The following is a 23,541-nucleotide window of genomic DNA, read 5'->3' on the forward strand; positions in this document are numbered from 1 at the left end:
CAGACACACGGGCACCTTAAATGCACACCCCGATGTCACACGGCACGGCGTGCACCACCCTGGATGTGCCTTGGGGCAGTATCCAGCCCCAGCTGGACACGCCCCCACAGCGGGATTTACTGCCATACCTGTCTCACGACGCAAGGACGAACAAAGATTACAAAGCTCCGGGCGCAGGAGTCAATGCATTATTTCTGAACAATTCTGGTGAATGGCACCAGGACACAATAATGCATCATTATGTAATGGTAACAAACACCCCAAAACCTCCTTAGATGCTGTATTTTCCCTGCTAAAACACCCACCACGTATTTACACTTCACATGCACTTTTCTTTCCATGCACTTGAAATGACAATATGGAAATGAGAACCAATATTTACAAAATGAAGCAAATATATATTCCCTTCAGTTTACCTACTAAATTTTGTTTTTCATTTACTGCTGTCATCCCAAACTGCTGTACGCTCCTGTGGAATCTCTTCAACCCATTATCACATCTTGCCAAGCACCAATTGATACAACACAATCTGCTCCAAATCCTGGGCACTTGCTACGTTTCAAATGTGCTTCTCTAAAATGGGCATCTGCAGACTCTTAGGTTTCACCCATTTTGTCAAGGATTTTACATAATTTTTCAGTAATGCAGTGCTTGGAATTCCTTATAGATTCAAAACAGAGGTAAATGCCTTACTAACCACTAAGTATATAACAGTGCAATGAGAACTGAATCCAGTGATGAATGTGGTGTTTTAAATCCAACAATAACAACCCAGTCTGCCGTGATCCTGCTGACTGTATGCTACAGCAGAGTTCCAAGATGCTGACTATAAGAAAAAACACACAAACCACATTTATCATTTCTCTGGATTCCCCCCAGCCCCCAGAATGATAAACATGTTTTCACTTGCTTGTGATGTTCTTGCCCTTGCTGGTAGTCTTAGTTCTATTTTAGTACGTACTTCAGTTTCTCCCAATTTTCCATATACATGAACGCTGATTAGAGTCTTGTCTTTTATCTTACTTAACTGTCCTATTTCTTTCTCAAAAGAAGAGATTTTCAGTATGCTCTCCTGATGAAATGCAGATTGCAGCAACCATTACACTTCATGTGTCCAGCACATCAACAGAACTGCCACTGCAATCCCTCATAAAACACTAATAACTGCTGAAGATACATTTAACATTATAACCCACAAGAGCTGCAAAAGAGAAAACCTTAGTTCAAATAATACCACATGTCTAGTAAAATCACAAGAGACCCTGTGAATCAAGCCCTGATCCAAGTAGAAGATGCTTATCCCAGACGGACATAAAAATCTCTGCAGGTATGGGCAGGAGGGATGAGTAGAATCCATAGAAAACTCCCTTATTCCATGCTCCCTGCAGTTTCGGTTACACTGCAATTTTTATTTATGCTGCTCCTCAATTTATGCTGCTTATTCAAAGGCAGAACAGAAATATAGTATTTTAATAATGAATGTGAAAAGTATTTCTTATTAAAAGGCCAGAAACTTTTGCCACACTGTAGAAATAAATAATTTACACTAAAACTCCAGAAAAAAGCAGAATGAGAGATAACGAAAGTCAGTGTGTAACTTCAGTTCCCTTATCACTTTTCAGAACTAAATTCTGATGTTACTGACATTTACATACAACAGAACATGTTTGGTCATTTTAATGCAGCTGTTACAAAGTTCCAGTTCATGTCACAAAATTGATTCTCTGTTGTTTTCTTTACAGACCTTTCTTTTATGTTTTCACTCTGAGACTTCTTTGCAGGAGGGCAAAGCATTAGCCATCCTGCCTGCTAGCAGAAAGCACCACAATATATGACAGTACAGAACCCTGTCATCAAGCTCTATACCCAAATTATGTATTACCAGCAGCCCTACAGGCCCTTCCGTAGCTCACACAATAATCATGATAGGTGGCTTGCCTTAAAGTTTCTGCATTTGTATTGCTCTCTTGGCTCTTGACAATTTAACACCTTCAGGAAAGAAAGTAAAATGGAAGACTAACCTAGGGATTTATTTGGCAGTTTCCTCTTTATTGCCCAAGTTCAGCTCACACTTAGAAGAACCAAGGGGGAAATCTCCCGATTATAACTCATCTCTTCCATTTGTCCTTTGACCCAGACCATAATAAAATTTGCTTTATAGCTCTAGCTTAGCTCTCCTTGGATACAAGCACGCATGAATGTTTGCCTTGGTTTCCCGACATTCACCTGTGTTGGCACCGCACAAAATGCTGAGGCAGATTTACACAAACAAACTTTTATTTGCAGAGGGTCTACTGATAATGATATATAAAGGCTCAAGCTACCTTAGGGAGAAACAAAGGACAGAGAAAATGTGATAGGCATAGGGGGAACTCTACCCAGTGGTCAGGGGGGAATCACTGATTCTTAGAACCACTTAGGTTGGAGAAGCCCTTTCATCAAGTCCAACTGCTAACCTAACGCTGCCAAGTCCACGAAAAGGGGTGGCGTGATGTCCAAGGAGCCTTCTCCTGGTGCTCTCTACAGTGCAGCTGTAAAGATACAGGTTGCAATCTGTACCATGCTTCCCTTCCACTATTGCAGCCATTTCATCCTGGACCTACACCAACTCCCAGTGTACAGCTTCCACCTGCGATGGCACTAGTGCTGCCGGGAGCACAGCTGGACAACACTATTCAAGAGCTGCACGCAGATTGCTAAGGTTCATGTGCGATTCATTTAAACTCCTATGAAGTACGAATCGCTGTTTTGTCACGGTAGAAATGGGGTAGGGGAGCAGGAAGAGGGCAACAACCGCCGTGGCCGGAGGCCGTCCCTCCCCGAGCAGCGAGGATCTCTCTCCACACCGCCCGCGCAGCGCGGCTCCGAGCGAGCAGCACCGACCGCGTGCTCGCCGCCCGCGGGAAACGCGAGCCCACGCGCCCCGGCCCCGCCCCCCGCCTCGCCCCCAGCCAATGAGCGGACACAGTGGGGAGGGGGCGGCACCTCCGTGGTGACGTAAAGCGCTCGGGCAGCGCGTGGACGCGCGGGAAAAGTCCCCTCCTGGGGGAGCGCTGGGGTCACGTGGGGGAGTAGCGCCGCGCCGGCGTGCTGCGGACCGTTCCATTAACCGCCGGATAGGGGGGAATAGGAAGCTGGGCGGGACCATCGCGCCGTTCCAGGAGGGGGCGGGGCCAGCTCGGGGCGCTCCCGTGACGCGGCGCGGGGTGGGGCGGCGGCAGCGAGAGCGGTGCGGGCGGAGGGAGGCAAGGAAGCGCCGAGCGGGAGCCGCAGTCCTCTAGTTTCACCGCATCGCCACCATGGGTCGGACACTTGCGTTCCCCCTCGCCGTCGTTTCTCTCGCGTGCTGCCTCTGCGGGCTGGCCGTGATCGCAGCGACGAGCGACGACAACGCGGTCGTCGGTGAGTGATTCGCGCCCTCCCCCCCTCCTTTCCTCCGAGAGCTGCTGACGGGGCAGCCCCGCCCCGTGGCCCGGCGCTGTGGGGAGCGAGGCGGGCTCTGCGCACCGAGCCCCGCCGTGGCCGGCCGTCCGTGCGCCCCTGGTGCCGGACCCTCCGCGGGCGGCGGGCCGGGAGCGCCGCGGAGCCGCCGGGACCCGCCCGGACCCGCCCTGCGCTCCCCCGCGGCTCGCTCGGCCCCCGCCGCTTCCTGGGCGCCGCGGCCGCAGCCCGCTGAGCTTTTGGGCCGCTGTCCCGCTTGTGCCGGTCTGGGACCCGTTATCCCGTGTGGGTACGGCCTTGCGGTGCTCCCTTGGAGGGGCCGGTGCCGGGAATTGTGCGCGGCTGCTTCTTGCACTCTTGGAACGAGTCTGGGAGCGGGGGGGGAGCTTGATTCAGCCGTGTCGTTCTGTTCCTGCTGTCCCGTGTTCCTTATCCCGGTGTGAGCCCCGTTACTCGTCCTGGGGGTTTGCCCCCAGCTGTCCACAGCTCAGGCTCTGTGGGCTGTTTGCCAAAGTGTTTGCGGGGCCGAGAGCCGCGAAATGCGCCCGGAGCCCCAAAACGCGGAGACAACAACAAAAAAGACGAAACAAAAAGTTGTTTGGAAGTGCTTCAGCGTTCCCTGGCCGCGTTCCGTAGTGGCGCTGGGTGCGGCCGAGGGTGACGCTGCCCGGTCACCGCTGCTCCAGCCCTTATGGATTTCGTCTCCAGCCCTGCCCCGCCGGCGGGGTGCAGGCCGGCGTGGGACGCCCTGCGGGAGCCGTGGGCTGCTCCGGGACTGCTCAGCCACAGGTTAACACGCCTCTCCGCTGCGACGGGAGAGGGCACTGTTGGGCCAGCGGAACAGACCCCTCTAGTGTTTCCTGGTTTCCTCCTCGAGTGTAAGGGGAGTATCCGAATTTAGCCTGTGCGAGAGCCAGTACAGCGGGTTTATCTTAGGAGCAACCGTCAGCTTGCCTAGGCTGAAAAGCTGAGTTCGTGGTATCAGAGTCTTCTTTTTTTTTCAGTGAAGAGCAGGCGTCTGCTGATGGGGAGAGCTGGGGAACTTGCTGTTAGCCCATGTAAAAGACCCCAGGAGAGCCTTTGACAGCAGGAGGTAGCATTGGGACAACGTCTGAGACCTTGCCACAGGTTCCGAAGTTAACAGCTCATTGATGAAAACTCCTGATCCTTTACTCTGGCAAATCTGATCCTCCCCTGTTAGTCTGGGAAAGCTGGTTTTGAAGCTAAATTAGAAGTCCTAGTGTACCTGGTATAAGCTGGCTCTGTCTACTGTCTTCCTGTCTTAACAGATGTACTGTGCTAAATTTTCCACATGCCAGTGGGGAATCTACAAAAGTGAAGGTTATTCATTTGTCAGAGGCCGTTGAGTGGGCTGTGATCATTCCTCAGATGTATACCCACAATAATTGGCTGACTTTTTTTCCTCTGATTTTTTTTTTTCTCCTGAAATCTGTTATGAGAAACAGTCATGTAGCTCTTGAAGTGCCTTTAGTGCTACCTTCCTGAAGGCAATAGGGCAGCTGTTGCACACCTCACCCATGCAAACCCCCAAAGGGCTTTTCATATTTTCTTATGTGAAAGGGAAGAAATAGTGCCAGCCTTTCTGAGCTGGTCCTACCATAACCGAGAGAAGCACTGGGTAGATTCAGTCTTAAGTCGGATTGTCAGAATACTGAAGTTAGTTAATATGTTTGTAGTTGTTACTTGAGAGGTAAATGAGTGTGCCAAAGATCTGTGGATAGCAGCGTTCCTTTCTTGGAGAAAAATGGAAGGTTACCCCAAGGTGCCTGGAGTGGGTGGGTATGATGTACAATGTGTTGGAGAGCATGCAACAGAAGGAGTTGTGGGTTGTATGTGGGTTTTCCGAGTATGATGGCTGTATGAGTAAGTCTTAATTAAAACTAATATGGTAAAACTGTAGATTGGGAGAAGATCTTACTTGATCCAGTTAAAGGATGTGTTGTCATTGTGGTTTTAAGGTAACAATGTTTGAGATTGTTGTAGAAAAGCTGCTGGACTGGTTAGATTGCTGGCTTCTGCTGTGAGCAAAATACAAATAGATTGGCCTTTTTTTTTCTGCTCTCTTTTTATACATGTGTACATTAATTTCTCCAGGTTCTTGTCTTTATTTCCCCTACTTTGATTGCTTTCTACTGTAGGATTATTTATAGCTGCCTGTATTACCTAAAGGAAAAATGTAATCAAAAGGAAACAAGCACTTACCATCTGAGGCTTCAATGAACTGCAAAATTAATTTAGTGGACTTTGGTATCTTCACTAGTGTGGTGTATGCTCTATTACCTGAGTTTACTGTAATTAGAGGTTGCAGGGGCAAAATTGTGGTATGCATATGGAGTCTGGTTTCAGAGTATCCGTAGTATCTGGAGGGAAATGCATTTATTTCTTGTCAAAAGCATTCATAAGTTGTAGCTTTCAGTTGTAGTTTGTTCAGTGAAGAAGATTGTGCCTTAACCTGGGAGATGTACATATGGAAGGGTACAGATCTACTATTTGTTTCTGTGGGCAGAGTTGCTCTCTTGATAGTGTTCTAATCAATGGGGTTTTTTTTTCCGTTTTAGACATCTGTGGAAACTTTTCTGACTGCAGCTCCTGTATTAATAAGACAAATTCAGAAGGCTGCCAGTGGATCAAATGTGACGGTAAGGAGGGCTGTGCAGTACAGATCCTTACTCTGCCAAGGTTAGGGAAACTTCCCTGTCTGACCCTTCAGGAGACTCTGGCAGTCAAACTCGCATCACCAGAGACTTTCACTGCCAGGACCAAGGCCCCTTTGCAGTGGGTGGCTCCAGTGACCTGACAGGTGCCTGGCTTGGCTCCCTTCACACCCCCTCACACCCTGTCAGACCAGGTTTCCTTACCAGTTCAGCCCCAGGTTTCCCATTGCAGAGTCTCAGATGTCTTGTTCTATAAAACAATTTATTCACAGTGCAATAACCAGCTCAAGCTGGTGCATCCGAGGAGGACCCCCCCAACAGAGGAATCCATGGGCTTTTATACCCTCACAGTCTGTGGGCTAAAGTCTGGGATCGTCAGCCCCTGCCATGTCTCTGTGTCCAGTCACCTGGCTGGGCCACAGGTCCTCATGTTCTTTGTTATGTAAATGGTCTGCAGATCCCAGCCTTGTGCCTCTCCCGCCCTCCAGAGCTCAACCTGCAGCTCTCACTGCCACTGCTCACCAAGCTACCTGCACTGAATGGGTTCCTCAACACCGTGCAGAACCTTACACTTCACCTACACTGATGTTGTTTACAACCTAATGCAGCATTAACATGAGTCCTACCTGTCTTCACCTGAGAACTTGAGATATGTAACATGTTCAAAATATTCCCAGATTTTTAAGGCTTCTGATTTAAATCTCTGCTTTTGATAAGCTTATGTTTTCCAGGTGGTTCAGAATGTTTTTAGGACAAACAAGTCACTTGTGTTTGCTGTTAGGGAGTCACAAGTGGTTCCTGAGATGCAGGCACAGCTCTGTGCTTCAGTCCTTTTTGAGGTTTTGTCATGGGCCTGCTGGTTGCAACTGCTACTCCTGAACTGAAATGCAATAAGCAAGAGGAATTAATTAAATAAGAGTGGTTAACAGCAGTGTTCATAAAACTGAGAATTGCACCCCACTGAAGGGAGCATAACAGAGCCAAAGAACCATTAGCTGGTCTCAGTTAGAGCCTTGTTTTTCCCATTGCAGGTGAATTGGATGTAACTACATTTAGGTGACCTCTGGTACTCAGTCCTGGAAGACAGGAAGTTGCTGTTGACAAAATCATACAGATTACATAAGCACTCCTCATGTGGATTATTAGTACTTCTTACATGAGGTAGAAACAGAATGGTTTAACTGTTGTAGTGGTTTTTGTACCACTTGATTGTAGATGACCAAGAAATGTTATATGTGAAGGCTAGGATGCATTGGAACTAATGAAATCAATTTTGGGTGGAGCTTGCCCTTCAAGAAGCTATTTCTCTAGTTCTGCGTGTGGTGTTGAACCACCAGGCACATCCTGCAAAAACCCAAGAGATCTGTGTAACTTTTTTTAAGGGAGAAGGATATGCAGGCAGAGAATAAGAAACTGACATCTTCAACAATTTCAAGGTCAAGGACCAGTTTGAAAAGCTGGAACAAAGTTTTGCTTGGATGTAGAATTTTTTAAGACAGTAAGATATTTTTTTAATGATGCTGCCATAGACATGCAAAATGTTTAACTTGGAAAATGCCACAAAATAGTAGAAACGCTGTTTGATTTTATCAGCTATGAAGAAAAAACGTCAAACAGTACTGGTACAGCAAAATGGTGCATAATTGTGTGTTGTAAATATTGCTTAAGTGTTCAGTGGGGGAGTAACTGTAGTGAAAGAAAACACTAAAATTTCTTTTATTATTAATATAATACTGAAGTCCTGTATATTAAAGTGGCTTTAATGTTATCTTGGCTAGCAGATGGTGTTTAGTTTGTCCTACGAACAGCTTATCAGTATTTAGGAACAGTGTCTCAAGCACCTTAGACTTCATCTACTGTAAAATATCTTATCTCTTCTTTTCTGACAGGAAACGAAAGCAATATGTGTGTCAGTGAAACAGCAAAACTGGCAAAGTATGGACAATGTAAAGTTGAAACACAGTGTTCATGTAAGTGTTTAGATACTCAGATTTCATGTGGTTTAATGTGAAGCAGTTGTGTTTAGAACTCCTTTGTCTGTTGTCCTTTTGTTGATATGCCTTCTACAATTTACATAAGCCTGTACAAGTATGTAAATAAGCCCTTTGCTTCCTGTTTAAAGGTATGATATGTGATACTAAAATACACAATTCCATTGTGCCTTCAGTTAACTGCTTACTGTTGCTGTTTCGGGAAGCCTGACACTCATCTGGCTACCACCTTGGTTTCTTAGATTAAAATAGGTGTTTCTTGTTAGATACAGCATATCTTAAGGAATTTGTCAGTGTCTTCAAGGCAGTAAGCTGCATATTGAACAAAAAATGTCACCTGCTAAGTCATCTGAGATGCAGTAAATAGGAAAAGCTTACGAACCTTCCAGTTTTAATTGTTAACTAGCACAAGTCTTCATGCAGTTCTGAAATAAACAGTCTGGGATATAGAACTGCGTAAGATAAATCCTTCATGCCAGGAATGTGCTCAGTTGCGTATCTACTTCAGACTTTTGTGCTTCCTGTGCAAAGCAGTTTTGCAGGATATGAATAATTTAGATAAGGTCTTGAATTTCACTTATGTGAAAGCCCCCAAATTTTAGTTTTTCTGAATGCTGATAAGAAATAGACTTTAAAATAGGATTTTCTGGTTTTAAAATCTAGAACAGCAAATGAAAACTCTGAATAATCTTGTCTAGATGAATTCAACAGTTCTGCTAAAGAGGCTGGCTCTACCAACAGAGTTGAAGCTTCCACGCTGCTTTGGGCTGTCTTGTGGTGGTGACAGCCAGTCAGAAATAATTCCTTTTGACTTGCACTTGTGTGTTGTTTCTAAAATTGTAACAATCACCTCTTAATCAGGAGTGCTGAAAGAACCGTTTTTTAGTGCTTTCCAAAGAGAGCATGCTGTTAAACTGCCTTGTTGTGTACCTAAGAAGTGTTTCTACAATCTGTTCCTGTTAAACTTTTGGTGACATTATCAGGTTGTTATGTTTAACTTCTGCAAATTCAGGGAAGTAAATCATCACCCTTAGTAGGGGGTCTTTGTAGGTGTGAGAGAAATCTGTATACCTTACTAATTCTCAATTGTTTTGGCTCAACACTGCCTCAAGGGAGTGACATGGGAAGAACTAGGCAGCCTTTAAGGTGACCTTAAACTACAGAGATGCAAGTGGTAGCCAAGAGAATGTAGATTCTGATATATCCAACCTATCTCTGTAGAAACAGTCAGCTCTGATTTCCTACCATGCTGAATTATGTTCAAGATGTAAATAACCACACTTGAATGAGCCTGAGCATTAAAGGCTTCTGGAGATCCTGCTTTTTCAGCAGGAGGCTTGCTGATGTATCAGTTTAGATAAGCTGTCTATGTGTGATTAACTGATAGCACAGTAAGTTGCAGGAGGCTTCACAGTTCTGTGTCCTTGCAGGTTGTGAGGGGTTTTTTTTTCTGAAGCTGACAGCACCTACATCCAACAACAACTCTCAGAACAGGAACTGCAGCTAAACTTTCAAACTCTTTATTGGTTTTCCCTCCATTCTGATTCAATTGTCTAACAAACTCTGATTTGTAGTTGAACTTGATAGCTCAGGTTCAGTCTCAGTTGCAGTGAGGTTGGGAAGCGGTACTCTATACCTAGTGTTCTCCTGTGTAAAGCATGCACAGTTCCTGCTTGGACAGGAGGGTTCTTCTCACTCAGGTTTGCTTTGAGGAATCTTGAGTTGCCAGTTGAACACTGGCTTTATTGGGCTGCCTGTGACAAGACTTCTCATGTATTCACTCATGCAACTTTTGGTATTAGTATGGTGGATTCAAAAGCTTTGTAATTTCAAACTAAAACTACAGTAGAACTCAGTGCTGTATGAAATTCCTAAAGCTGTGCCTGCTGATGTTGTTTTGTTGGATTGTTTTTTAGTTAATACCATCGTTAATCTCTCTAATGTAACTCTTTATTTTTTCATAGCTCCTGCAGTTTCTTCTCTTAACAATGTTTCTTCTACCACTGTACCACCTACCAATGCAACCACGGCATCTTCCAATGCAACCACAGCATCTTCCAATGCAACCACAGCATCTTCCCATGCAACCACGGCATCTTCCAATGTGACTTCCAATGCCACCACAACCAGTTCTGCCACCACAGCTCATACTCCTATAGGTATGTAGTGGGTTCAGTTTGTAACCGGGCAGAAACACCAATTAGAGTGTAGTGGTTAGGTCCAAAATACTCATTACTTACTTATTTACCTTCTGTGAGGGAAGATTTAGGAGAAAGCAGAGCAGGCACAAAACTTAAAAAGAATATAAAGAAGTTTATTAACAGATCTAAAAGGAAGAAAAAAAAATCAGACCACACCTTCAGAACTCTTCTCCTCCCCCCACCTTTCTCCATTCACCCACTGACAATGTAAAAAGACAAACCTTGAGATTTTCAGTCAGTTTACCACTTCTATAATAACCTTGTTCAGTTCACTTAGGGAGAGGAGTCTCTCTTGCTCATGCTGTGGAGACATCTCCACAAGAAGTTCTCTCATGGCTTCAGTATCATGAGACAGCTGCCCATGTTGGTTCTCTGCTCGCATGTGAGAGTCCCTTCCCCCGACTTGCAGCTTTCCCCACAACTGCTTTTGAGGGTCCAGTCTTGAGCTACTGGGATACCATTTTAAGGTTGAGCTGTTCAAAAACAAAGGTTCTCTTCACCCATCTGTGGGAGCATCTTTATCTCTAGGAATAGAGGCCCTCCCCCTTCCCTGGGAGAAAAAGGGTCCTCATCATCTTCATCTCTAGGACTATCTCTGGGAGCATCTCTAGGAACTGAGGTCTTCTCCTTCCAATTTGGAGCAAGAGTCCTCATCGCTTCCATCTCTCCCTGTTCAAACTTCTCATGAAATTACAGCTGCGTCAGCATTTGCTTATTCCAGCACAGGTGCTTTTGCTCACAAGTTGAATGCTCCACCGCTCATGCTTTCACGAAATTACAGCAGGTACTCTGATATATCACAGTACATCACCACCATAGCTTTACAACAGAATTTCAGCTTTAAGCATCTCCTCTTTCTCCTCCCTCAGGTTTTCAGCTCTTCATAGCACTAAAAGGGTTAATCTCACTCGGGCCTTTCAGCTGGAATGTGGCTTATTGCTGTTGGTCACATGATCTTTGCCAGGCAGCGGGGCAGCTTCAGCTGAATCTTGGCCTCCTTGGAGAGGGGAGGGGCCACTCTGTCTGCACGTAGCAGGGCAGGGGGGCTGTGGGTGGAACAGGGCCCATCGGCTCCAGGATGGCTGTGGCCCGGCCCGGCCCCACTGGGCTGCATGGGTTGAGCCCAGTTACCTGTCCCAAGGCAGGAAGCAAGAGAGAGCTTCCCCGGGGTTTGTCCATTCTTAAATGTGGACCACAGAGGCAGTCAAAATTTTTAAGTGGCTTAAAAAATTGTCCATATTCAAACTGGCCAGCTGATAGATTCTGTCAGGTCATAGAGGAAGCTGTAAGCACCCCTTTGCAAGAACATCACTTCTGCAGCTATGCTAACCCATGACAAGGTAATACAGTAGCACTGAACTCAGAAGGGCAGCAAACTAGGAACTGGTGAATGAAATGAAAGACAGGGGCTTCTTCCACAGTTCATTGTAGTAGCTTGACTACTAAACATCTGATGTGCAGAATGCATAAATGGTTCCAAGGTCTGGAAGAAGTGGATTTTAGAAAACTCATAATTATGTTGGCAGGAAGCATTTTCTCTGTTAAAAATTGACTCAGTTGTAATTGAATTGATAATTTCTGCTAATCATGAATTCTTAGGAGTTTGGGGGTTTTTTGTTCAAAAATTTCTCTGCCAGCTCTACAATGAAGTTCTTAAAAATCATCTAATTTTTAAATCTTGCTGATCAAGGGAGCTGGGAGATGACAAGTTGGTACTTGATTAGGCTCAGAACAGCCTAATGTACAGCAGCTTTGAGTAAACCCACAAATGTTGACACTTGTCCCAGGCACATAGTGAAATAGTGATTAATTTTAAGTAATACTAATCTTTAGGGAAGTGGGGAGAGGTCAGACACCCAGCTTGTGTGGCTTGATAATGAAAGTTCTTAGGAGACAGTTTTGGTTTAGGTGAGTGGTTTTATTCCAGTGATGGCATTCACAGTTAGTGTTTTGAGGACAAGAGAAGAAAGAGTGTGTATCTCCTGTCTAGAGGTATTACATTAAGTACTTTCTTAGTACAATTAATACTAACTGATTGTAACGGCTGCTTAATTAAAGTCCTTTGCCTTGATGCAGATTCTTGATTGTCTTGAAGCAGATCTCTTGATTCTTGTTCAAGTACCAGCATTTATATGAGCACTTGAAAGAAAAGTCCTTTTGTCTGAGCAAAGAATCACTGATCTGTGGAGAAACTTGAAATATTTGGATACCAATAGTATGCAAGTTTGAAAATAATCCTTATTGCAGAAACTTGGCTTAACCCAGTTCAGCACCTAAATTGTGTGGGATACAGTCTGAGGGCAAAGCTTGTCCTTGTTAAAGCAAAACAGGAAAAATCATTTGTGTAGGAACTTTAGTGCTTGTGAACTTTGCTATTGAAGTTTATGGTGTGTACATACTGTCTTTTCTCAAACAGCCAACGTCACCAATGCAACTACTCATGCTCCTGTGCCTAAAACTACCATGACTTCAGCTACCACAACACCCACAACTGCAGGTAACTGTTACTACTACCATAATTAAAGCGTAGAATACTTAGAAGTCAGTGTCACTTTAAAAGTGTTACCTTAAAAGACTCACCAAATGACAACATGAAAGTAGTATTGGTGTATCTGGTGCTGTCACTTCTAACATTATGACAAGTCTAATTTTGTTAAGGTCATGTATGTGAGTAGCAAGGTTATATAGCCTGAGAAATAGAGCTAATTGGTGAGATATAAAAAGTCAGAAACATGTTGGTCAAATGAGATCAGCTGGATGATTTTAATAGTGTGGTTGGCAGTCACTTGTTAACTCCCCTGTCTTTGGGAGGTGGTATTTTGTTTTTGCAGCATAATAATGGGATGCTTTTTTTTTGTTAAGTGAAACTTTGCTACAGTGATGGGAATAAGCTGAAATACTTTATTTCCAAGTCAGCCCTAGATATGCCATTTAATGAAAAGCTCTCAAAAAGTAAAGCTCTTTAAAACTACCCATCAGTAGATGGCTGTTACTTCCAGACTTGTGTTTGTCGTGACTTCAGCTGTTTTTTTAAGCCTAACTCTTGGGGTAAAGTACAGTAGATGGAAGACAACAATTTATTTTAAATTTAAGGGGAAAAAAAAAACCAAACTAGAGCAAGGAGCAGAAACTGGAAAACGTGTCTTGAATGTGAGCATATCAATAATATATTCTATGTAAAGGAGGAAGGCTTTGGCTTTTTGAAGTACAAATAAAGTCCAGCTGGTTATTGCTCAGTATTGAAGTCCAGAGCAGTTTGTCTATAAATAGCTCTAGCCTTTAACAAACAGCATTTAATCAGAATTTCAATACCACTAATCTAAATGCCGATGCTGGCTTTACTTTGATTATTTTTTGTTTTCTTATTGGTGTTTTGATGCTTTGAGTAATCCTAATACAAAGAATACAGCACTAAAATTTGTAAAACTGTTGTGAGCATTGTGCACTTAAAATTTCTATTTTGGTGTTCAGCAGGCTCAAGTACTACTGTGGCTCCTGTACCTGTTCCACGCAAATCTACGTTTGATGCTGCGAGTTTCATAGGTGGAATTGTGCTTGTTCTGGGTCTGCAGGCTGTTATTTTCTTTCTGTACAAATTCTGCAGATCTAAAGACCGAAATTACCACACACTTTAGGACCTGCCCCGTGGTAATGGACTAGTAGCCCAACACCTGTAGTTCACGGAACCAAAATATTTTCTGTTCCTCATGGAAGACAGCAGTTCATAATATCCTTTAAATCTCTAAAAGAAGACTTTAAATGAATATTTTTGCAACATTATACTTGTCAAGAAGTGATATCAATCTCTTCAACAGGATTACTTGCAATATGCTGCATGGGTTCTAATGGCTGTTTTATTTTCCTTTAGTGGCTGCTGATGTGGGACTTTTCTTGATATGCCAAATGTAGAATGTTCCGAGATTCTTATTCAGTGGCAACACTGTCCAGTAGACAATCTTAAAATGACTTATTCTGAAGGCTAATTTGAACAACATCTGATACAGTATCCCTTCAGTTTTATCAAGATGTGAATTATTGGTGACTGATTTCAGGGAGTGAAATACCATTTATAGTAGCTTATGGCTCTTACAGTGTGTTGCTAGAAAGATGGATAAAATGTAGAATTAGATAATGTCTTAACAGAATAACATAACCCTTTTCTTTTTTTGTTTTTTACCCAAGAATAAAAGTATAAAAGTTGCCTCATAAAATACTTCGTTCCAAACAGAATTCCTATGCCATTTCCAATTAATGTTGAGGGTGGATGTAGGAATAATCCTTCTAATGGGGAAATAAATATTAGTGCCTTAAAAGACTAAATTTCAGTAGGCTGTAAGCGTCTCCCAGCTATCTCAAAGATAAATAAAACTTCTAATATTAGCTTTATGTAGGAATATAGAATACATGTGACTTGAGCATTCCAGTTTAAAAAAAAAAAATTCCCTGGAATAACTGTCCCTTAGTGATTTTGGTTTAGAGTGAGGAGTATGGTACAGCGATGTTCAGTTACAAACAGAAGCTTTGACTCGTTTAGCTTTTTTTCCTGGCCTGCAAAGACCAACCATAAAACTAGTGATATAATTCAGTTCACTCCCTGTCCAAAAAGGCAACAACTCACATTTATACTTGAAATACTGATGTTTGGGAAATCCTGATGTTTTTGTCATTCAAACAGTTCTTAAACTCGTTGCAATTAATTTCAAGAGTTTGGGTTGTTGTTTTTTTCTTTATTACCCTCCTGTGTGTCTGCTTGCTGAAGGAGCAATTAAGGGTCACTCAGAGGATCTGCTGATTTGATACTAGTCAGGGTTGCTGTAACCCTGGGACTGCAGGCTATACCTTTTTTCTTTCCCTTCCCCACTGGCTTCAGGTTTGTGTCACCCTGCAGTGAACTGCTTGAGGACAAATAGTTTAGGGTTCTTTTTTTCCCTTGGCTGGATCAGCCATGTGATCTGAGTGTCAAAGGTACGTCATCTCCAACGCAGACTGACTTGAGCACCTGTGAAAATAAACCCACAGGAAAAATGGAAATAGAGATAAAATCAAGTGGTGAAGGTAGCACATAATGATATCCCTCAATTACCAGTTTTGGGATAATCTGTAGTACTGTCTTACTGTTCTGACTTGACTGGATTTGGCACCCAATACAAAAATAGCATTGATAGCAGATAATAGTCACGGCAGTGGAACTTGAATTACGAAGCAAATTAAGTGCACTTCAGTTGGACTCCTCAAGTGTATAGTGTTGCTTCTTTGTGTTCATCTAGTTTGAATGGCATTGTTTCTATTGTGCTGCATAGAAAACTCAAATTGCTACAAAATGCAGAGGTTACTCACCAGTACTGTACATTTAAGTTCATTAGCTTTTGGTTTTCTAAACAAAACTAAGACAATCAGCTCAGGTTTATGAAAACAGCAGTGAGCAGCCAGTTTTCAGCAACAGTATGTGTGTGAGTTAGATGGTATATCCTTGGCCTTATTGTGAAATCATTTAAATCTGTCTTTTCCCTATCTAATAACTATTTTACTACATTTATTTCTTCAAAATAAATGCATGAGCTTGTATCCTGTGCTTTGAAGTGAACAAAATACTCTTTTGAAATATGACAGTTTGCCTTTAGCTCAGCGAAGCAAACTATACCTAGTATACAATTTTTGGCCTCAAAGGGCTCTTTTGGGACACTTGCAGAAAAGTCCTATACAACACTTCATAGCATGGAAAACATTGCCACAAAAAAGTTGCTCTGTAAAACGTTGCTGAAATGCTTATTCATGAGCTTTGCTAATCCTGATTTAGGTTGCTGATAAAGTATGCTGGTAAAGCAAACTAAAAATAATGTTTAAAGTGCCTTAAAATTGCTTACTTGTTTGCCTCAAATTTTGTTTAAAAGGGTAGAAGGATACCTTGCCTTAGTTACTAAATTTGTTGTGGTGCCAGCAATTGCTATTTTCCAAAACTTTAAGAAACCCAGGATCTCTGGCATGTACAAATGCCTATCTGAAAAACTCAAGCTGTATCAATTTAATCACGTTCCAGAAGGCCTGCACTACACACCACTTGCTCATTAGCCTTGCCAGCAAGGTGTAATTCCACAGTTCAGAGTTGTGGCTTGGCTTGTTTCCCTTTTAGTTGTTTGGTGGGAAGGGAGGCTGGGTTATACATCTTCACCATGTGCTTGGCTGCCTCACTGTCAAAAGTAGTTACTCCTTCGTGAAATGGCAGTATCAACTGATCTGTGCTGTGTACTAGCAAAAAACCTGAAGTAACAACTTGCAGTTTTTCTTGGCCTTGTGTTTTGAAGTGGAAGGTAGCTCATAGATCTGTAGTTGTACTTGCCCCTAAATCAGTTTTAGGCACTGAATTGTAGTGACTCTTCAAGTTATCTGGCTTTTTCTTGGAGCCAACTTGTGCAAGTATCAAGGTGTTACCTTATGAATGTTCTCTGCAAGTGTTGCTGTAAAAGTTTGTATTTTGTCTTCAGTGGAAGAAAACTGAAGCAGTTGTAATTGCAGAACCAAATTGATAAATAAAATCTGTTGAATGGAATTTTACTTGTGAACTTTCTTTAATGTGCGCAGTCCCCAAGAGAAGTGTCTGCTTGCTGACTTGGAGATGAGCTGTTTCCCATGGGAATTGAGAAATACTAAGGGAAAGAGGAAGAATGCAAGGTTTGAAGACTTAGCTCCCCTAAATACAGTATTAACTTTGCATTTAACAATACTGATTCAGATTTAGAATTACCTCAAAAAGAATTTTCGTTCAGCTCATGTTTTTCCATGTTAGCTTAACTCTTGTTTTCCACTTAAAGCCAAAGAGGAGCAAAGTCTGCATTAAGCATTACACTTGGAACAACCTGTGAGGCTTAATACTCTGCTTTCTAACAGCAAAGTTTCTAATACTGGATGTCAGGTGGAAGAGGGGCTGCTGTCTGTGCTTGCACAGAGGCTGGTAGAACTTTCATGAAAAAGGTATTGCTCTGAGCCTTATTTCTTTTGTAATTGCATAGAGCCATGGGGTGGTTGTGATTGGCAGGGACTTTAAGGATCATCTAGTTTCAACTCCTCTGTCCTGGGCAGGGACATCTTCCACTAGACCAGGTTGCTCCAAGGCCAGGTTGGATGGAGCTTTAACCTTTCCAGGGATGGGGTATCCACAGCTGCTCTGGGCAACCTCTAGACTTGTTCCAGCAGGTCTGATGGGTGCAGTACTCCAGGTGGGTTCTCACAAGAGTGGAGAGGAGAGCAAAAATCACCTTCCATGACCTGCTGATCACACTTTGCTTGATGCAGCCCCAGTTGTTCTGGGCTGTGAGTGCACATTGCCAGCTCATGTTGGGCTTCTCATTGACCAAAACCTCCAGGTTCTTCTCAGTGCTGCTGTTGGTCCATTCACTCCCCAGCCTCTATTTCTGTTTGGGATTGCACTGACCCAGGTGCAGGACCTTGCAATTAGCCTTGAACTTCAGGAGGTTTGCACAGTCCCACCTCCAAACCTGCCCAAGTCCCTCTGGATGACATCCCTGCCCTCCAGCGTGTCCACTGCACCCCTCAGCTTGGTGTCATTGGCAAACTTGCTGAGGGTGTCCTTGGTCCCACTGTCCGTGTCACCAACAAAGATATTGAACAGCGCTGGTCCCAATACCGAGCCCTGAGGTCACCACTCGTCACTGGTCTCCCCTTGGATGTTGAGCCATTGACTGCAACTCTGAGTGTGGCCATCCAGCCAATTCCTTATCCACCAAGTGGTCTGTCTGTCAAATCCATGTCTCTCCAGTTCAGAGACAAGGATGTCATGCAGGACAATGTCAAGTACTTTGCACAGGTCAAGGTAGATGATGTCTGTCACTCTTCCTTCATCCACCAATGCTGTAACCCCGTTGTGGAAAGCCACCAGATTGATCAGGCATGATTTGTCCATAGTGAGGCTATGTTGGCTGTCACCAATTGCCTCTTTATTTTCTGTGTGCTTCAGCATAGATTCCAGGTGGATCTGCTCCATCTTCTTGCCAGGCACCAAGGTGGCACTGACTGGCCTAGAGTTCCTTGGGTCTTCCCTTTTATTTTTTTGTTTTCAAAAATGGGGTTACATTTCCCCTTTTTCAGTCAGTGGAAACTAATCTGGACTACCATGACTTCTCAAATATGATGCATCGCAGCTTCATCTTCCAGTTCCCTCAGTCCCCACATGCCAGGGAATTTGTCAGTATGCTTGAGCAAGAGAACAGAGGGTGTGCAGTTCTGTGGTTGCTGACTGACTAAAATGATAACCAGCTCTGGGGGAAGAAACCTCAGTTTCTCATCATGACCTTGATGTTTATCTGGGTAGTGTATCAAGTATGAATGTGTATTGACATAACTCAGTCTCATATGATGAGAAATTGCAAAAAATTTATAGTTTTGGAAAGGCTGTATGGGAATGAAGGAAACCTAGAGCTTCCTGATGTTATTAAAATTGCTATGCCTTCCAGAAAATCGTCCATCTGCTGCATGCATTTAAGGACTGAATTCAGTTTTCATTACAATGCACCACTGAAAGTCTGCGCACAATGGTTTATCCCTATAGTACCAGTCATGTGTTACTGCTCTTCTTTGAAGACAATCTCCTGTAGGTATATTTTTTCTAAAATAGTCTTTGAATTTTGCTATATTCAGTAATTCTTCAGGTGTTTTAACAAGAAGCTGTGATTACTGGAGACAGCCCTTCCTTTTTTGCTACTGCAATGGCATGTAAGTGCTTCAAACTGATGTTATTGCTCTACTTCCAAACTGGCATTTGGTTTCTGGAGTGTGCTAAAATCCCGTTGGATGGCTTCTCTAGTGACAACTGACCTTGGATAGTTGTCACTCACCTTGTCCTTCATTTATTGCATACCTTAAAAAGAACTCATGTTATTTGACACCTGAATCTACAGCATTTTGAGAATAAAGTGACTTAGTAGCAGCAAGTGTGCATGAATTAAAACTTGCTTCAGTAATGGTGAAGGATGTCAGTCCTATTCTAGGAATCCTGTATCCTGCAGCATTTCTAGCACAACTGTGCTCTTTTAATCAGTGTTTAACCAATGCAATGCTGGTAAGTTTTGCCTGAATTTAATTCTAGGTCTTAGTTATTTATAAAAATAGTGCTTCAGTGTTTGATTATTTGTGTTCACAAGCATCCAGGCATGCGGATGATGCCAAAAGGGACATAGGTTAGTATTGTCACTGATCAAAAGCTGCAATACAATTTGATGCAACTCTGAAAGATACTTTGAGTCCTTTATTGGCTAGGCTATAAAAAGAAGATTTTTCCATGCAAGAGAAATGCAGATAAACGTATGAACATTTTTCTGTTTTCTTCTAGCTAGTGTAGCATTGTAGAAGGAGCTGCACTTCTTCCCCTTTCTTGGTGGAGGGCTGTCTTGGGGTGACTTTATGATGTGTATCCCCTGTCACTGCTCTATGCCCAGAAATTAATTTTGTGCCTTTCTGTGCCTTTAAACTGAGCCTGAGAGGAGGAAGAGAAAAAAACTGAGCGAACTTTCCAAAGCAGTTGTTTCAAGGACACAGATATACACACACTCCTCTGCTTCTGCAGCAGCAAGAGCAGAGGAAGCACCCTGCTTGCTTTTCAGCCAGCTTTTGGCTCCTTTTCTCTGGAGGGAGACAGAGAGTTGAACTTTGTTTTCCTGGGACTTCGGGTTTTTTCCCTTCTTCTCTTCTGGACTGTTTCAACATCAGAACACATCGGGAGAATTTTCCACCGAAGCCCTGGAGGTGGGCCCACAACCCAGCTCCGAGGAGGAGGAGGAGGAGGAGAGAGACCACATTTACAGAAGGACTCTGAAATCTTCCCAGGTTTCTCTCCACAGTGAGAGGTTTTATCATTTAGCTTTATTATCCTTTTCCTGTGTCTTTGTTAAATAAATAGTTTTTATCTCTTTCACTTTCCTCCAAGGAAAATTTCTTTTTTTTTTTCCCCAAACCTGGTGGGGGAGGGATGGTTGTAACCTGCCTTCTATCAGAGGATATTTTTCCTCCAAATTTGTCCAAACTGGCACAAGGGCAGAGAAGGTGCTAGGGAAGGTCAAGACAACACTTTTGATGAGTCGTCTTTAAACAGAGATTAAAGGTTTAGTGTACAGGCAGCAGCCTCTGGGGTGAGAGCACTGCACTGGGCAGGATGTGGTAGGCAAGGGTTGCAATACAAAAGCAGTTAAAAAAACCCCAAAACACCAGACACCAACATTTTTCTCTAAGCACTTAGCTGTGTTTTGCACCGCCATGTTCCAAGGTTACCACAATCAAAGGAAGCCTTTTAGTTTTAACTGATGTCCTTGCCTTTCTGTACTGTGCTGCACTGTCTATGAAGGGAGGACATGAAGTGCTGCTCTTGCTCAGGAGGAGGATCTGCATCAGCCAGTACCTAAAATGGATTAGCAGATTGAATGACTGGAGCTGGAACTGAACACTGCATCCAGATGCATTGCATGTGCACAGCACTGGAGTCTTACTGCCTCTCTTTGATTTATGTATGAGTTATTCTTCTCTTACTTCAAGGTTGCCAATTCAGTGGCATTTTCTAAAATGACCTGGAATGATTATAAAATACATTTAGGTTTACTTCTGGACCAGCCTTTGTTGCTGCAGCTATGTGAAGACAGTAGGAAGAGACTTTTCATTTAGGTGTTGTAATATCCTATTTGCTGTTCTCTCCTTCCATCTGCTAGGCACCTGGAAGCATAAGTAACATGTAAGAAGTGTCATTAATCATGGTATGGTGGTACTCAAAAAAATTATTTCTTAAACCATTGCTAACTAAATACCTCCTTCTGGCTCCCTTTCCTTAGTCAATTTTTAGAACTTGTTTTCCCCATTTACTAATAATGCATACTGCCACCTTGCTTTTAAAGGTACATCTTTGAAGGGATTTGACATACTGTCCACATGAAACCTACCTGGGTCTATAAAGAAATCACAGCTTGCAGACAAGCAAAAAATTTACTCATTCTGCAACCATATCACCTTATTATCAATGCCATCATTACTTACTGAATTTGGTCTTAAAGTGTTTTTCCTCCTCTGTCATTGCTGCTTCTTGGGTCAAAATTCAAAGGATCATGCTAGTAATGCTGACAGCTTGTTACCCTGGACCTGAGCTGCAGAACCTGAAGAGTTACTAACACAGAGTTAAAGCAGAACTCAAGTAAATGCAAAAGCTGTTATTTCTGACCTCTAAGAAAAGTGTTAGGGTAAAAGAAAAATAAATGAACCCCAAGTTGTGAACATTCAGCATAGTATAGTTGAATAATATATTGGTTAGTCTGCAAAAACCAATTCATGGATGATCTCAACAGAAGGTAGGACAAAACCTTTTTGCAAATAGTTGCAACTACTCACAAAACCTGACATTTTCTGCAATTTTTGCAGCTCACCCCATGCCCTTTCAATTCATAGTAATGAGTGTATCAGCATTCATTCCTGCAGCAGGAGACATCTCAGTGAAGCAGAAGACTTCTGCTGTCCCAAATCTGCTTTATGTGACTATTTTCTCCACAACTGTGTCTTTTCTGGTCCTGTCGAAAGCCAAGATTAAAAGCTGTGGAGAGGTGTTAAAAGGTGAAGATCTGTTCCAAGTGACACCAAATTCCATAGTGAATTCCAGTCTTTGATTTAATTTCTGAAAAAAAGAGATGCAGCCAATTAATGCCAGCCCTTCAACTACCAAGAAAAATCTCCACTGAATCAAAGGCTTTGCTTGCTATCAGGTTTGATGTGATTTAGCCCTGATTAGTATCTGTCTGCAATGTGATGTGATTGTACCACTTCTTCACCCTGTGTTAGCACCTCCTGCTAACTTTAGCTAAAAATATGAGGGTGTTTTTGCTGCGTATCTGTAATCCTGTGCTTAATATGTTAATTGAGGCACTTCTCAGGTATGATCCAAGATGTTAGCTGTGGTTAGCTGTTTCTGGCATTATTTCAGGGTGCATGCCCAAGGGATTCTGGCCTTCTGCAGAAGCAGTGGGGGAGAGCTGGCAGCTGGCCAGAGTGCACAACTACCCGGTCTGGCCAGATGCATCAGGTGTCCACACAATCTGCAGCAGGGCTTTGAGAGGGCTGCCTACACAAACACCACCTGAACCCAGAAAGAAGAGCAGCAACTGTTCTACACTGCTGAGACAGGCCAGGACCTCGTCCATTGGAGAGGGAGGAAGAGGAGGATGTGAAAGTGAAAGGAAAAGGACTGGAGAAAATACCTAGATTAGCTGAGACTGCTAATCTGTAGATTATTCTTACAAACTGGCTAAAGTCTTAGTCTCCCTGGGCAATTCCTGAAGTTGACATGATCTGTTTCAAAAACACCTTTGCCTTTACAGTCACAACACAGCTATTGCAAATAGGAGTTGCCACTCCTATATAGATAGATCTGGCCAAGTACTATAGGTCTGAAGTCAGGTCAGCGGCACAGTGCAATCAGTTTAACAGAAAAGACAAATCTTTACACGATGCAAGCCTGGATTGCCTTATCAGAAGTACTAGAGTTAATGCTTTAAAAAAATAGCCATTTAATATTGACTTATTATCTGGAAAATTACTTCTTATACTGTTTGTACTGTGGGACAACAGCTGTGTAAACTTCCTTCTACCTTTTTGAAATGGAAAAAAAATCAAAATTTCACAGTATCCTTTAATTAGAAGTAGGAATAAAAATATCAGAGGTGAAAAGGTAGCTACAATACATTGCAGGGTTTTAACGCATTTCAGACTATGTGTCTATAGTTTGATGGAGCTCCTGTGTTGAGCACAGAGAAATCCAAGCTCCTCAGACAATTTTTCCAGCTCTGCATCATCTTTAACAATAGTAACTCACTGCAGGAGAAAAAAAAATTTCCTCTCACAGCTGCTCTCCTTGTGTTCAGTGGCACCAATGTGACTTACAATTTTTGCACCAACTTTTCTCTGGAACTTGACTGGCTTAAAGCCAGAGAAGCCAAGTATTTTTGTGCTTTAATTAAAGATATCTCCCATTTCTTTATTTTCCCATATTTGCTTTGTGTCTTGTCTTCAGCAGTGCGCTAACGAGCATTTCTGTTTCCTGCAGCAGGAACAGCTAACATTTTTCTGCAGAAGGAAACTGTAATTAAATTTGTAGTACTTTATATTCTTCATAGCATAGAAATGGACCTTGAAAGATCATTGAAGTTTTTTCCTGTTTACTTAACTTACTAGAAATTTAGGTATTGCCCATCA

General features: G+C 42.9%; 1 protein-coding gene across 3 annotated transcripts; it reads left to right on the plus strand.

Moving 5' to 3' along the window:
- The first annotated feature begins 3,199 nt into the window (after positions 1-3,199).
- On the plus strand, positions 3,200-16,855 carry CD164 (CD164 molecule). Of its 3 annotated transcripts, none has more exons than XM_039569283.1 (6): positions 3,200-3,402; positions 6,021-6,101; positions 8,006-8,086; positions 10,072-10,266; positions 12,725-12,805; positions 13,780-16,855. In XM_039569283.1, the coding sequence occupies exons 1-6, from the start codon at positions 3,300-3,302 to the stop codon at positions 13,941-13,943; spliced, it is 705 nt and encodes a 234-aa protein (XP_039425217.1). In that variant the 5' UTR covers positions 3,200-3,299; the 3' UTR covers positions 13,944-16,855. The 3 variants fall into 3 exon arrangements, with proteins under 3 accessions (XP_039425217.1, XP_010401350.1, XP_010401340.1); XM_010403048.4 differs by lacking the exon at positions 3,200-3,402 and adding an exon at positions 3,780-4,230 and having other exon boundaries at positions 13,783-16,855; XM_010403038.4 differs by lacking the exon at positions 3,200-3,402 and adding an exon at positions 3,786-4,230.
- The last annotated feature ends 6,686 nt before the right edge of the window (positions 16,856-23,541 follow it).

The sequence above is a fragment of the Corvus cornix genome, chromosome 3 (assembly GCF_000738735.6).
Source record: "Corvus cornix cornix isolate S_Up_H32 chromosome 3, ASM73873v5, whole genome shotgun sequence".
Classification (NCBI taxonomy): domain Eukaryota; kingdom Metazoa; phylum Chordata; class Aves; order Passeriformes; family Corvidae; genus Corvus; species Corvus cornix.